The 15393-nt window shown below is 35.0% G+C and overlaps 1 protein-coding gene across 3 annotated transcripts in view; it reads left to right on the top strand.

Moving 5' to 3' along the window:
- Window positions 1-15393, top strand: part of LOC310898905 (uncharacterized protein) — a 45368-nt gene that overhangs the window by 16999 nt on the left and 12976 nt on the right. The window contains exons 1-3 of one of the 3 annotated variants that reach the window (XR_014583838.1): window positions 9599-9725; window positions 10550-10689; window positions 13905-15146. Coding sequence is in view for 1 of the 3 variants with exons in the window: in XM_083834598.1 (XP_083690724.1) it covers window positions 10550-10648 (99 nt within the window). In the remaining 2 variants the exon portion in view is untranslated. Of the gene's footprint in view, window positions 1-9598; window positions 9726-10549; window positions 13400-13904; window positions 15147-15393 lie in introns of those variants that run through there. The other 2 variants (XR_014583839.1, XM_083834598.1) reach the window with 2 other exon arrangements.

Genomic DNA, 15393 nt, shown 5'->3' with positions numbered 1-15393 from the left:
TTCTTTCTTTCTTTCTTAATTCATGAACAACTGTACCACTGGTGATACTAAATTGTAAGATATTGTCTTTGGTTTTGGGTTATAAGTATGTCGTTATCAGCATATAATACAGATGTTTTATGTGTATTGAGCCTTTTTCCCAAATGCAGAACAGAAATATTTAGTGAATATTTCTTTTATTTTTCATTGTCACTGATATAACCAACATGTTTATCTAGCTCCTGAGCAATATCATTGCTAGGATTCTTTTTTCCATAATTTGCTTGAAAAAGCAAAAACAAAAACAAACAAACAAACGAACAAAAAAAAACACTTTATTTTCAGTCTTAGATGTGCTAATCAGAGATTTTTCCATAGGTATTTTCTTCTTTTTATTCATTATGGATGTTTCCTAGCATTTTGTGTTTATCCATTGTCATTAGCTATTGATTAATAACTTTATTTTTCTTATATTTTGATATTTATTTTAAAAAATCAATTCAAAATTCCTGTTTGCATATAAAAACCATAATCAAATCATAAGCGCATGGTCCTCTGTGGAAATGGAAACTAGCTAGTTACTGCATTTAGTTCAGTAAGTAAAATATATGTATGTTAATAGCATGAGATTTCTGTGATATGTTGTGCATTAAATTGCATTTCTGGCTGTGATAGAGCTTTTTTCTCTACCTCTACTCATATTTTATCTGTATTCACTAATATATACAGACAAGAGACAACCTTTTGGTCTATAGACCTAAATCTGGGAGTAAATGATGACAACTACTGCTATAACCAGAAGAGGCACAAGATAGAACATTGATCCATAAGGATTCAAAGTTAATGGCATCCAACCTATCAGTGATTTAGAAGAAAAAAAGGACTGCATTGGACAAAGAAGGCCTCTTTGTTCTTTGTTATACTACCTTCTGCAATAGTTTATAACCACCAATTTTAATAATCCAGTCATTAATTTTCTTGGTTTCTCTAATGCTAATTAAGTCAAATGGTTACTTATAAATGAGCAATTCTGAGTCTTATTTGCTACTTATTCCCAACACTGACATATAAATAGTTAATAAGTATCATTCCCTTTTCTTCCCTTAGCGCCTTGCCTAATTTTGTAATCAATATCTCACATCTGAGCTAATTGCAAGTTTCTTATTCCTCCTTGTGCCCATCCAGTCTGGGAGGTTAGCACTCTGGCACTCTGCTGACTGCCTTCACCACCCCACCCCCCCAACCCCTGTACAATGGCTCCTTTTTTAATCACGTAAAGGCAACCCAAACAATTGTTCTCTCTCCTCAACAAAGATCCCACAAATTTCCAAACTACTACATCACCATCAGTAATTCATTGCCTTTTTTTGTTTTGCTTTGTTTTGTTTTACCATGTTTCCTTCATTTATCCTGATTAAGGGTTTTAGAGAAACATAGCACATAAGCCTTGGAGTAATAGCATATGTACAGAAGACAGTGAATTTCTTATTCATAAACATTCCCTTTATAGGAGTTTGACTCATGTGATCAGGTTAAAGAAAATGTATTGCAGCAGAAAAGAAAGGACTGCATATTCCGTGATTGTGTTAGTTAAATTTAAACATTTTCTTCCTGTTCTCCTAAAGTCATTTCATGGTCTAAATTTTGTTCTGTTTATAAATACAGTGAGCTTCAGGTTTATTCCTTTTTTTTTTTTGGTACTTTTTATATGGAATGTCACAGTGCACAGCTAGAAAATTCAAAAAAAATAAAAGCAAGGGACAAAAAAAAAATAAATCAAAGAACTTTAAGGATGCTTACTCTTTGTTCTATGCATGATGCACTGGTCTCCCTTTCACTACCTTGTGGTTGTATCATTTTCATATATCATTTTCAAAGGTTTGTCTTCTGGGAGTGTCATATTCTCTGTGGTAAAGGAACATGAACATGTAATTTGGGATAAAGCATTTTGTTTACAAATAAATACAATCTTATTTACAAAGGTATACTGCAGACTTATTCAGAATTGGATTAAGAATTTGAGCTTCTAATACTCACTTCCTATGAGCTAATATAATGTATGTTTTCTGCTGATACAATTAATCTGAATGGTAAGCTCTAGAATGAGTGGAGAAGTCTATAAAATGATTCATGTCTCATCAGGTACCGGTGTATTTCTCCTTATTTCAGACTACAGAAACATACACACCAGCATTTCACAGGTGGCTTGCTCTTTTACCTCATCCAGGAGTTATGTGTCAGATTATATTTGCTGTTTATTAATTTACTACTTAATGTGTAATGCTGTTCAATCTTTCTCCAGCCTGAATGTAAAGCCAGCCACTGTTACACTCTCCTACACGATATATATACTCAGTCCTACAGTGCCTTATATTTGACTGTTGTTGAATGGCTTCTGTGGCCTGTAGTAAGATTATGGTAGGTTACAGACCCAAAAATTGCTTTCCCTTCAAGGGTTAAACTATATAATGTAATTGTGCCTTATTCTAAGAAAGCTGCTCTCCCTGGGGTCAGGCAGAGCACTGAGCTGCAATCATTAATAAGCCATTTTGTGTTTGCCTCTGTGATCAAAGAAATCTTGTCCAGAGTGCAGTAGCTTGTTTCCTTTGCATTTCAGCTTCAAATTTAGTTTCCAGAGAGAATAGAGAATAAATCCTGACAATAACAATGGTGAATCTTTAATGGCACTCATTAAAGTCAATGTTTGATTTTTCAACTGTGCTACCTGAAATTCAATTTTCAGACCAAAAATGCATTTAAAAGCTTTGGGGCCTTTTGTAATAAACACCCTTTCACAAGTTATACTGATCTGCTATGTTGGATGGAAGACTACTTTATGTTATTTGTTCCATTAGTTCCTTTAATTTCTTTTATAATAGTTGAACCTTTACAGCAGTTAAAAAAAAATCTAATAGCAGCTTTGATCTTCAGATATCAGCTAGAGGGTACTCCACACTTGGATTTTAAATAATGTACTGTAGAAAGCTACCATCCAATGAAAAATCCTCAATTACTTTAAAAGCTATCCTTCACCATGCTTTTACATTTACAGGCCTTTCTCCTTTTTTGAAATTTCAACCTTCATAATACCGAGGTGCTTTAAGCAATTATTTATGATAGCATTACCTCATACTAATTTTCTACTCAGTGCATATACCAGAGTTGCATCTGCTTTGTTAGAGCAAGGAACATGACCTAGCTGATACTTGTTCTCCCTCTTCTCTGACATAATTGATGAAAAATACTCCCCAGAGGAAGCAGTGCCTTTCTCTCTTTGCATGGGATGCAGTAATCCTTTAACTATAGTTCAGTAAACACATTAATTGCAACAAAAATCCAAAGCAGAACCCTGCATTATAAGATGTTGCAGTACAGTTATTTTTGTGCCTTTAGGTCTAAAAATCTCATAGATAAAACCCCAGGTTTCATATGCTGTATGAGTTAACATGCCTTTCTCTATGTAACTAATACCAATGCTATTAAGACTTGTATGTTTGACTATGTCTACGCATGCTGCACTTATTGCTTGTGTGACTGGATAATGAGTGCTGCACACAGTATACTGTGTATAAACAAATATGCATTTTCTCTTTAGAGCATAACTGATTAAGATAAAAAATATATTTTTAAAATAAAAATTCAGTTATGTTGGAAACAAGGGTGATTGACTTCCAAAAATAACCAGTAGGAAGGCTCTCTAGCTGCAAGGCCTGCCAGTTTCACCTGATTGCATATTATTGAAGATCAGAGGCACTGGAATGGGCATCTCCACGTGATGTGAGTGCAGCCACATGTTGTGCATAAAGTGCATGGGAAACTGTATTAGATTTAGAATGGGAGCCTCAAAAGACAGATCAATGTCTGTGAAATGCAAAGTAAAACAGAGGGTTCTCCATGCTGATTAAATGCCAGCTATTCCTTAGAACTATGAACTTCCTTCTATCATTCAGTATCTGTGCCTACGTATAACCAGATAAATAGGCTTTGTATTAAATGTTGAGTGATGTTAAAGCCCTAGTGTAAGAGACACAAAATCATGTTCCTGCTTGGATGGGAAATGTGGCTTGTCTCATTTGAAACCACCAAACTGCTGGGTAGTTTCACACCATCTCTCTCACAAACATCTTTCTGCCTTGTGTTAATAATGGACCATGTTTGAAACTTGTGCCACAGTCTTGCTATAGACAATGTCAACTAAGTCTGTTCTTCATTCTTCCATTCCTCAAAATATTTATTTTCTGGCACACAGTACTGCAGTCTCCCTCCTCCAAGGTGACTGCTCAAACTTCTTTGCTCTGGGATACACTCACACGTAACTTGCGCTGTCGTCAGAATCCTAAGCCACCTCCCTGCACATTTTAACTCTGCTACTTGTGTGCTAGAGTACTTCTTATCCTGATTCCTGAGATCAGAGTACTTCTGAACCTGCCAGTCCTGTTGAACTCTGTTAGGCAATTAAATTAGAGACATGTCACAGCTGAGAGATGTGTTAAAAGGCATTTTTTGACACTACTTATCAGATCCTGAAACCTGCTTCCAAGAAATGGGAGACAGACAATCCTAGTGAGCTCTGAAGTTTTCCTTCTCAACTCTGTTGCTTACGTTCAGCTGAATTGCGAACCAGGTGAATGGTGACAGGACTGTCACTGTTTTGTTTTGTTTTGAATTATAGTGTTCCTAGTTTTCCAGAAAGAATATGATTTTATTTTTTTTTCATACCCAGGATTAAAAAATATAAGAATACTTAGATAGTTAATAAGAATTATAAGAAGATGAAGAAAAAAAAAATCATTTTTTCAGCCAGCTTTATCTATGAGTGTAAAGCTTTTTAAATCTGGGTCTCAAATCTGCAAATGTTTTTTTTTTTAAAAAAAAATTACTTCCAAGGACTACTCAAATGTATCTGTAATTAAAGTTAGAGACACGCATAACTTTCATGTTAGAATCATAATTTACTGAACATAGGGTTATCCTTGAAGATTGCCTGGAAGACAGAATTGGTGCAGACACAGTGTCCATCTGTTTTCTGTCCTAAATCAAAATATCTGTAAAGAAATAGCTTCACACTTTCAAAAGTGATATGGGCTGTAAAGCTCATATATCCTGAAGTCGGTAGTAGAGGAAATCAGATAACTTAGTCTTTCTTCATGGGAATATTATAAAATCTTTAAAGATCTCCAAAGCTCAGACTCACAATAAATCTAATGAAACACATAACAAGCATAGAATGCATCCAAGGAGTCCTTCCCTCAGGTCATTAAAGTACTTTCTGCAAAGTGCTCCTCAAATCCTTGGACTGAAGAAAACAGAGATTTGTACAGTGAGATTTACGATGTGGTCATATGAGATTTGCAATTCCTTCATCAAGCTCCATGGCACTGACACAATGCTCAACAGATTTGCCTTTTTTTTTTTCTTCTTTTTCATTTTCAACTGAACAGTAAATAAAATTACCAAAGTAAATCAACACAATACATTTCCATTTCTCCTCAAGGGATTTATATTGCTTTATATTTGATATTTCTTCCCATCCAGAGAACTAGATTTTACTCCTCCTTGTTTCCTCTGAAACATAGTGAGTAATGGATGCCCAACACTAGGAAAAAAAAAAAAAAAAAGAGAGAGAAAGAGAGAGAAAATAGTGTGCTCTTGGCATTGCAATTGTTCACATTACAATAGTATCTTGGGACTTAGTTTGAGATCAAGATCCCATTTTGCTATGTTTCTGAGTATAATAGAAGATAATCTTCACTTCAGAGCAGTTTTAATCTCAGTAGAAATGATAAATAGAAGGTAGTAGAAAGGAAGACTGCTGTCTCTGTTTTATAGACAGGTTTAAAGCACAGAATTTACTCTTACACTAATTTGTCATGCTGAAGGAAGCCCCAGTGAAGGAGCTGTACCACAGTGTGTCAAAGGCAGACTCCTCATGGACGTGTCAAATATCCCCAAACCACTGTGGCACACACAGAGTAGAGCCTTTCTATGTTTGGCTTGTGCTCCATTTGTTTGCTCTAAAGGCTCACCTATAACCACTCTCATAACCTTAGGAGTGGCTCCCACATGCTACCAGCCTTCTTAACTGCATTCACAGCATCTAAATGCTCTGAAAATTTGCAAGTCCTGTGACTCAGGCAGAGTGAAAGAGTAATTTGCCTACTCCATTGACAGAGAAAGAGGGGGAAAATCATGACTTCCAATAATGCCTAATACATCTCTAGCTTGGAAAAAAAATGCTTTTCACTACGCAGAGAGGAATGAGTCACTGAAAGTGCCATCCTTGAGCTTTAATTCACTGCATTTGTGTTGTCAGCACTCACTTAACAACATGTAGTCCTAAGTGTGTTGGATGATAAACAGTAGGCTTTCAGTATCAGGAAATAAATTGGTATACATATTAGTCAGTCATTACTATGTCACGCAAACATTGTAAAACAGTAAGAAATATACTGGATAGGCTTTTCCAGGTTAAATTTCCATGATACAGGACAGTTTTGCAGCATTCTAGAGTCATGTCATGTCCAGCTGTTCCTCTAGCAAGAGGCATGGGCACACATTTCAAAAAAAAAAAAAAGTGATTATAAGTTGTTTTTTTTTTTTTAAATGATCCTAAGAAGAGTGGCTGTAGGCTTGCTTTTTATGGTCCTAAGGAGAGTCATTCCATTACTTCACGGGTCACCATGGCCATGGCCAAACTAATGTTAAAACACTAGCCGTGTCTTGAAATTCTGAAAAATAACTTGCACACTCTATTCATAACATAACCACAGATGAGTGGCATGAAAGGATCATACCACATCATCTGTACCCTTCTCTACCTTCTCTCAGCAGTGGTGGTTAGCTGCAGTTTCAGCAAGCACCCAGAATTAAGCTTGTTACTGTTTCTGTTGGGTGACCACTGAATTCATCTTTGGGTGATTCTTGTTCCCCTGCAAGTAGGTGCAGGATTGATTTGATGCAAGGAAGGAAAATGTCATGAGTACCCAGGCAAAGTTTTAATGCACAGATGTGATTTGTTGTCCTAGCTCTTCTAAGACAAAATTTGAGGCTGCCCCAAAATGTTCAGAGATATTTCCTATCTAAAAGGCGTGAGAATTTTGGTACTGGCACTCTATGAAGGTTAGCAGTACAGAGAAGAAAGCTAAAATAAAGAAACCAAGTCTAGACTAGTGATGTATGGTATTGTAAAGTGCAAGAATATTATTGAGTACATAGGTGATCTATTCCTTCCTAAATGCTGCCTGACATTTTTTGGCCTTGTATACAAAAATAGGATAATACATTTGCAGGAATTGCTGCCCATTCAAAAATCATGTTAGGGCAAAACGGTCAACTCAGTGTCTCTTGCCTCTTCCTATCATTCAGTTCTGCACACTTATTCTTCTGTAATTTGTGTTCATCTGGAATGATAACTTCACATAACGACATGTTGATGTCTTGAAATGAAAACATTTTTAGGGACGTGTTGTAGGAATGTTGTTTTCATGAGGTGATGGCAGTTCCTGAGAACGCAAATGTTATTAGATATATTTTGACACATCTGTCTCCTTATACACCTGTAAATACCCAGTCAGCTGTTAAAGGAGAAGGATTTTTTGTTTTCAGTGTTCTTTTGAGGAAAATATTGAAGTAATTACAGTTGTTTCAATGTTATTTTTCTACAATTGAATAGTACTAAATACCTGTTTGATATCCTCTTTTAAAAGTTGCTTTATATTTTGTTATTTCCAGCAAAATACAGGGCTGGGATTGGTTGGGCCAAGTGGAAATGTGTCCAAACCTATATTTAGGTGACAAATCATTCCTTTTCCAATTTGAAGCATTTTTTTCAAGAGCAGATTTGGTATGTGCAATCACCCATCTAGCCATGGCATTTCCTTACTACAGGAAATAACAACAGTCTATGACAGATAAATATGTGTTGTTTTTTTTTCTGAATTTTTGTTTATTTTATTTTATTTTTTTTTTCAGGCAACATAAACAAATCTATACATAAGGAAATGATTAATTTATTCTACATTGATAAAAATTACATCCAAACAGCTGTGATTTCTAATTGAATGCATATCCTGTTTTAATCCCTGCTTAAAATAGTCAGTTTGAAAAATTTCCCATGAACTGAGAATCAGCAGCGTTCTTTTATTTCATATTAGATTGGGATCTTCCCTATACCTTCCATTTTTTTTTCCTTAATTTCTCCCTCAGTGTTTTCAATTTCCTGCCACTCCATTGAATAGCGTTCTTAAGGGAACTCAAAACAGTTACATTCCAGACAGTCACAGATATAATTTTCCCTGATGTTATTTGAAACTGTACATTCATTAAAAAAATAAAAAATCTTGATCTATACAGTTCCTTAGTAGAGTTCCTCAGAAGTAAGGAGCACATTTCATCCATCTACCTTTGTGTTTGTGTGTTCTTTAAGTATCACTGGCTTGAGTATCTTGGTAACTGATGTAGCAATTTGACATTAATTAATGGTTTGTTTTGTTTTGTTTTTTCCCCCATCGTTTCCCCTTGAATGACATGGTAGTTCCGAAGTGCTGTCCAGTGTTAATATGAAGAATTCCAATGAGCAGATGATGTGTTTTTTTCATCCTATATGTACATCATCTTTTGTTTTTAGCAGCACAGTCCGTTTCAGTTCTTGCACCTTTTTCAGAATGCAGACAGTTGTCTTTAGTCAGTTTGTTTGTTACAGGGCCCTTTTCACATTAACCAAGAAAATAACCATGGTGCCCAATTCTTAATGGAATTTTCCATTTTCCTGGCAGATCTTGGAGAAATTATTGTGCTCCTGGACCCTATGTGCTCCAGTTCTTACTCTGATTTCTTAGCATGGACCTTTTTTGTTAACACCTGTTTCATTCTACTCACCATATGTCAAGGTTAGGGGCTTCTGGCCTCCACACATCAGTTTGTAAGCTAGCTGTGAGAGCCTCTGTTGCCTGCAGCTTTGTCCATCCTCCAATTTTGGAAGAAATCTTCCGGCAGAAGACTCACTATTCCTTTCTGCAGAGGACGTGGTTACACATCTCTCTTCTGGGAATGTTCTGAATTCTCTAATACCTCTCTGGGTACAAAACTAGTCACTCTCTTCAGCTTCTTCTAGTGACTTCTGTGCTCAGTCAGTAGTAATTACTCTTATGCAAACTACATTGGCAGCAGTTTCATGCTGTTTTCAAATTGTTGTATTCCAGTTCTTAATCATGGAGACGTGACTTAAAAGGGAAGCACTTCAACATAGGCTTAGGAAGATTTGCAAACTCCCTGAGTTTTCTTTTGTTTTTCAAATCCTCTGATATATATAAACTGCATATATATATATATATAAAGTTTAATTTTTATTTGGAGTAGTGCTTTTCAAATTTCTGCAATACAATTTCATAGTTAACCTCCTGTGCCCTGAGTTAACTGAAAACTGTTGAAACATCAAAGCTTTGAAGCCACCTATTGTTAGAAAGAGTTCCCTGTCTTCCTTTTTGTTAGCACCTATGGCCAAATTGCCTTCCTTTCGTTATCTTTTCAGCTGTTGTGAGGTTTTTAACTGCTTCATTCTTCAAGGTCTCTGCTTAATTTGCAGCAGTTGTGATTTGATTCTCACTCCGAACCAAAAGGTCTGTTTCTCAGTGTGCAAATTTTTGCTAACACATCTGCAGCCTGGGCCCCTGCCCAGAACCCAGGTCCTGCTGCTGCTGGAGTCAGATGTGGATCAGAAGAACATCTCTACACAAAACATTGCAGGGGTAGGCAGTGGATTTGCAAAGGATGAATTTCTAAGATTAAACATTATCTTCGCTATTTGGAAGACATTTAATTACAGTCTTAATCCTGAGTGATCCCAGAGATCCCTTTGATTTTTGAAGTGAGGATCAAGTAACTAATTACACATAACAGAGAAATATTGTACATTTTCATTAATGAGAAAATATTGTTAGATGGTCAATTTTGTCTAATGACTGTATATAACATACATAAAAGAATTCAGGGACTGATGATGGTATGGAACCAGTGCAGGGGAGAGATGTATTAAAGACAGGGAAAGATCTGAAGTGGGAAATACAGGGCAATACTTGTGTTCCCTTATTTGTGTGTGTGGGGGTGTTAAATTACAGTTTTAGCCATTCCTGTAGATTGATTTCAATTATAGTTAGTTCCAATATAAAAAGTATTTCACCAGTTCTTCCTATTGAAAGCCCAATTTCACATGCATTTACACTGAGATTTATTCAACTTAAGCTGGTACTCTTAGTATTCATTGTATTAATCTTGTGTTTTAAAATCAAGTTCACTATTCCAGTATCGCCAAAGCAAAAAATCGTAGCAGTCACATTATAGGCAAACACAGGGGGGAAAAAAAAAAAAAAAAAGGAAAAAAAAAAAGAAATATCAAGAAATAAAGTTCTTTGAATTCCAAGGGGGAAATAAAAATGATTTGTATTAAAGGTTAAATATTCCCTAAACTATAATGTTACCAGTTTTATAGTAATGATGTCTTTATATCCTTGTGCAATGCATCATCAATCCAAAGCCAAATACCACTGACACTGTACATTTTTTATCTCTACAGAACGATATTTGGATACCACTTAGCTCTGAGACAGTTCTTCTGGAAATTATAAATATATTTCTTTCTTGGGATCTAAAGAAACCACATCAAAATGAATGATGGGGCCTACAAACTGAATTTGCAGCTGTTTTATGTAAACTGTGAGAAAGTATAAAATTTCTTGTTTTAATTCACTCTACCCAGAGTCTTAAAGATAGTAATCTGAAAATGTTACTTTTGTAATATTACTTTATAGTTCTTATCTAGTTGTGTGAAAGATCACAAAAAATCACTCTTTCTTATGCATGGTAGGACCATGAGACTATAAGCTTGAAGTAACCCCCATGCAAAATCCTAGAGCTAATTCTAGCTGGACTGGTCAAACACAACCATTTAAAAAAAAAGCATTACTGAAGCAAGAGATCATTCTTAGTTACAAATTTGCACCAGATACTTTTAATAAACCTTTTTTTTTTTTTTAATTCTTTCTTTTGGTGATCCAGAACACCAATGCTGTCTAAAAAACCCAAAGTTATCACAAGCTTACTTTACTACCACTCTCTACAGAAGTCCTAGGACTTTGGTAAGGAAGAGATCTAAGACAAAGACATCTCCCTTTCACCTACTAAGTGTTGGAGAACTGTAGAAATCAGTGGTCAAAAACAACTGAAAATATTTTAAAAGCTATATATATGCAATGATTCTATGATTCTATTTTATTCAATTGCAAACTGAATCCAGCAAACATTGGGAGTATATAACATCTCTTGAATCTTCTTCTAAGATTTGTAGATTCAATGTGCAATTTTATCAATAAACCTACTGTAAAATAATCATATTCATTTTATTTTTAAAAGATGCGGCTTTTTTTCCTGTATTCTATTATGTGCATTATTCTTTCATAGTACCACTAGCACAGTATTGTAGAAATGTTGCCGTTGTGGATACAGTCTACTTGGAAGTGAAGACCTAGACAATGGTCTCATATGGCTAATTTGTAGTACTTCTGTCATTGTACTATTGTGTGCACATGATGACTGTCAGTTCATTAGAATTTTAATCCGCTTATAAATATTTGATATGATTTGTTTTTTGTTAAACTTTAAGCCTTGTCTAGTCTAGTGATATGTTTATTGTCTAAATTAAGCCTTAATATTTCACTTGCTCTAATGTTTTATGTGGCAATAGATTTTTACAAGGGTTTAATAAGAATGGGTTAAGCTTGTTCTATTGTCCATTATTTCCATGTTTATTTTTCCATGTTTATTATTTCCATGTGTGTTGGTTTTTTGTTGTTGTTGTTTTCTTTTCTTTTCTTTTTCTTTTTCCTGTGCACTTTCTACTCTCATTCCAGTCCCTTTAATTGATTCTAAGAGTGAATGGCTCAAGTGTTCTCTTAGACATAGTCATCTACTATATTATGGTACTTTGACTATTTCATTTTTTCTTGACTTCATGCCCAAGTCATCAATTCAGCTATTGGTTATTCAGCTTGTTAATGAAGGAAAAGTGCAATTGTCATTCGGTCAAATCACAGAATATAGAAAAGGTCAGGGTTCTATAGTACATTATTCTAATTCATAGAATATTGTACATAAGACAATATATTTTCCATTCTCTGTTACTTCATTTCATAACAAAATTATTACAAGAACATAATATGGAATAAAATTAATCCACACTAAAAACAAAGCCTGCAATTAAAATGCTGAATGGAACAACACGAATATTTTCTTTTGACAATTACTGAAGTAATAAGGTTTTAATATTGCACTACATGAATTGATAATCTTATAATTTGCCACAGGATGCCACATATAATTTAAATCTCCAGCAAGACAGAGATGTTAAAGTGTTGCCTAACCTCTCTCCTGAGAAGGATCCTAGTGAAAATTAAAATCCTATCTAGATTCGTCTAAACCTAGAAAAACGTGAAAACCCACATAATAAAAAAAAAATGATCAAGGAAAAGACAATGATGAAGAATGCACCCCAGATTTTTTAACCTGCTGGTTTCTCATAGTTTCTCATAGTTTCAATCACCCATGATGGTTGGGATCATGTTGGCAGTCCTTGCCCAGCAACTAAGCAAATATTCACTGCAATAACTGCTTTGAAACTGAAATTCTCTTATTGGAGCAGAAACTAAAATCCCATCCCTAGTATCAGATAGTAGTCATAGGACTACTGATTAATTTTTTACTTACAGGAAGTGTAAGACAGCTATAGTCTTTTAGGCAGAGGAGAAGTTAATTCCATCTCTTAACTCTTCCCTACAATGACTATTTAACCACTACAGCTTGAGACAAAAATAAGAGAAAGGACTAGATTTTTAGTGAAATAACACTTTTTTCTCTCTCTCTTTCTTTCTCTCTTTCTCTCTTCCTTTTTCTTCCTTTTTAGTTCCTCATCCTCCCTTTCCTGGCTAGTTTCTTTCTGTCAGAAAAAGCTTAGTTATGTAATTCAAGAGCCTACATCAATGAAGACAAGAACACTAATCATGAAGACACACAGAGTTTAAAATATATTTTCAAATTTCCTAGTAGATGGCATGTTACCTATATTTTACTTGTTATAGAGAAGATTGTGAGACATTTTGTAACTCCCTAACTTTATATTTAATTCTACCCTTGTATAGCTTCAAATTTATATCTGTGTGGAATTTCTTATTGCCATTTTCTCCATAATTTTGCTCAACTAAATCCTGCATGTCTACCTAGTTTTGTATTCCTCCCATCATACAAACCTGTTATTATTTTTATTCATACAAATATGGAGTTGTTCATGATGGTCATATAAATTTGCCTATTTCTGAAGCCTGTAATTTCAATTCTATTGTCCTTCATTAAATGAAGTTACTGATACTGTAATGACTTGAGTTATCGGACTGTGTCCCTTTCAGTTCTTTCTTGCCATTAATTACACTCAGTTCATTAATATGGTGAATTGAAAAGTTTTCAATTCTGTTAGTCTTTTCTTCAGTATTCTGGAAAATTGGTTTAGTGTCAGTCAATGACAATTAGAACCCAGTAGCAGATAGAAAGTGAGAAATTGAAAGTCAAATGACAGATTGGGTCAGGCCCTAGTCTGCATCTGTTCTGTGTTCACAATAACTCTGAATTATGAATCAGGTTGTTTTTAACCAGCTAAGGGCCTGTTTTACATTCAGTGCCCAATGTCACAGGTAGAATAGGGCTGTTAAAGTGACCCATTAGTCTCTCTAAAATTCCATTTTACAAGCAAAGAGCAATTGGGCGGGGGGGGGGGGGGAGGGGAGGCTTTTAGTAGCTGTTTCAAACAGTTTTCTTTTTTCAGTCGCTTGAGGAAGTGGGTATGTTTGGGTAAAAATATGAATTTTTCTCATCATTTATTTCAGATGATACTATTGGAACTGAATAACATTTGGGAACCGACTATTTGGTTTATATTTGAAGTTGTGCATTAAGAAGAAAATAAAGGAGCATGTACTTCTACTTACAGTAGCTGGAATGATGGCACACATGATCCTGAAGAAATAACCTCACCTGAAAAACATCACCTTTTATAGCCAAATACACTATCACAGAGTTGATATAATTCAGATAAACTTTGAAAGTTGTCGAAACACCGATGTATCCATTGACAAATTTGCCTGTATTTTTTTTTTTTTAACTAAGGGATCTAATCGTGTTGAACTACAAAAAAAAAATAGGGAAAAGGTTATGGACATCTTTACGTGGAAAACAAATATAAATGAAAGTAAGGACCATTATTTCAATACTGGGAGGTATCGGACTAAGGACTTTCAATATTTCTAGGAGTTTTTCCCTTCTCCCTCCTACAACTTTACTGTATCCTCTCAACTTGTCTTCACAGTGTTTTAAATCACACTGTTTTGTTCCTTCCCAGCCTCCCCCAAATGAACTATGAACCCTATAGTGGTCTAAGCGCTTTGGAAGAAAGGTATGATTTATATGCATAAATTAAAGTATAACCCAAATACATTAATCAAAGGGATGAAGAAATGTAGAAGACATGATCTCCAATAAACCAGACATTTTAGAGCTGAAAACGCCGCTCCCCTTACCTTTCTTGCTGTGGAAGAAAAGGTTGATGATTCTCTGGAGAGACTGTGATAGCTTAAGACATGCCAATGACTCATCTGTAAATATCTATTCCCTGAAGCTAGCAAGGAAAACTTCACAGAATGTGCCTGATAATATAAATCTCATCATGAAGTGATATACATCCTATAATTGCCACTTTATGGGTGAAGGCCAGATTCCCTGGCAGGTGTGAATTGGCATATCTCTGCTGAAATCACAGAACTGCTGTGTTACATCAGTTTGAGAGTCTGGACCTATTTCCTGAGCTATTTTTGTCTTGCCCCTAAAATCAATTCCTTGAAGGCTAAGACAACTGAAGAAAGGAAATGACTCCCTACTACTGGGATATCAGCTATCACATAGGATCTTGTCCAGTCTAAGACATTTAGGTTCTACTCTATTGTAAATTATAAAACATAAGTATATAATGTGAAAAATGTAGGAAATGAAACAAATAAAAAAAATATTACATGACTTCAAAACTACAGTTCAGTGACTTTTCTTCAGTTTGGACTATTTCAAATAATCTGGAGGTGAGTATGTTGAGTGTTACATTATGTAAGATAAATATATATATATATGTATATATATGAAGCCAGTGTTTCCTTATTGTTTCTTATAGTTTTCACAGTTTTGTCATAATTAGAGCTGTAGGGTACCATACCAAACAACATTTATATGCTAGACATTGCTAACTGACCAAATATTGCTGGCTGATCAAAGTTTATTTGTGGATTTATTTTATTTTGGTGATATCTTATGGATATCTCCTTATTGATA

This window comes from Anser anser (genome assembly GCF_964211835.1).
Source record: "Anser anser genome assembly, chromosome: 4".
Lineage (NCBI taxonomy): Eukaryota > Metazoa > Chordata > Aves > Anseriformes > Anatidae > Anser > Anser anser.
Note: the sequence above shows the minus strand (reverse complement) of the source record. Positions and strands in the feature narration are given on the sequence as shown.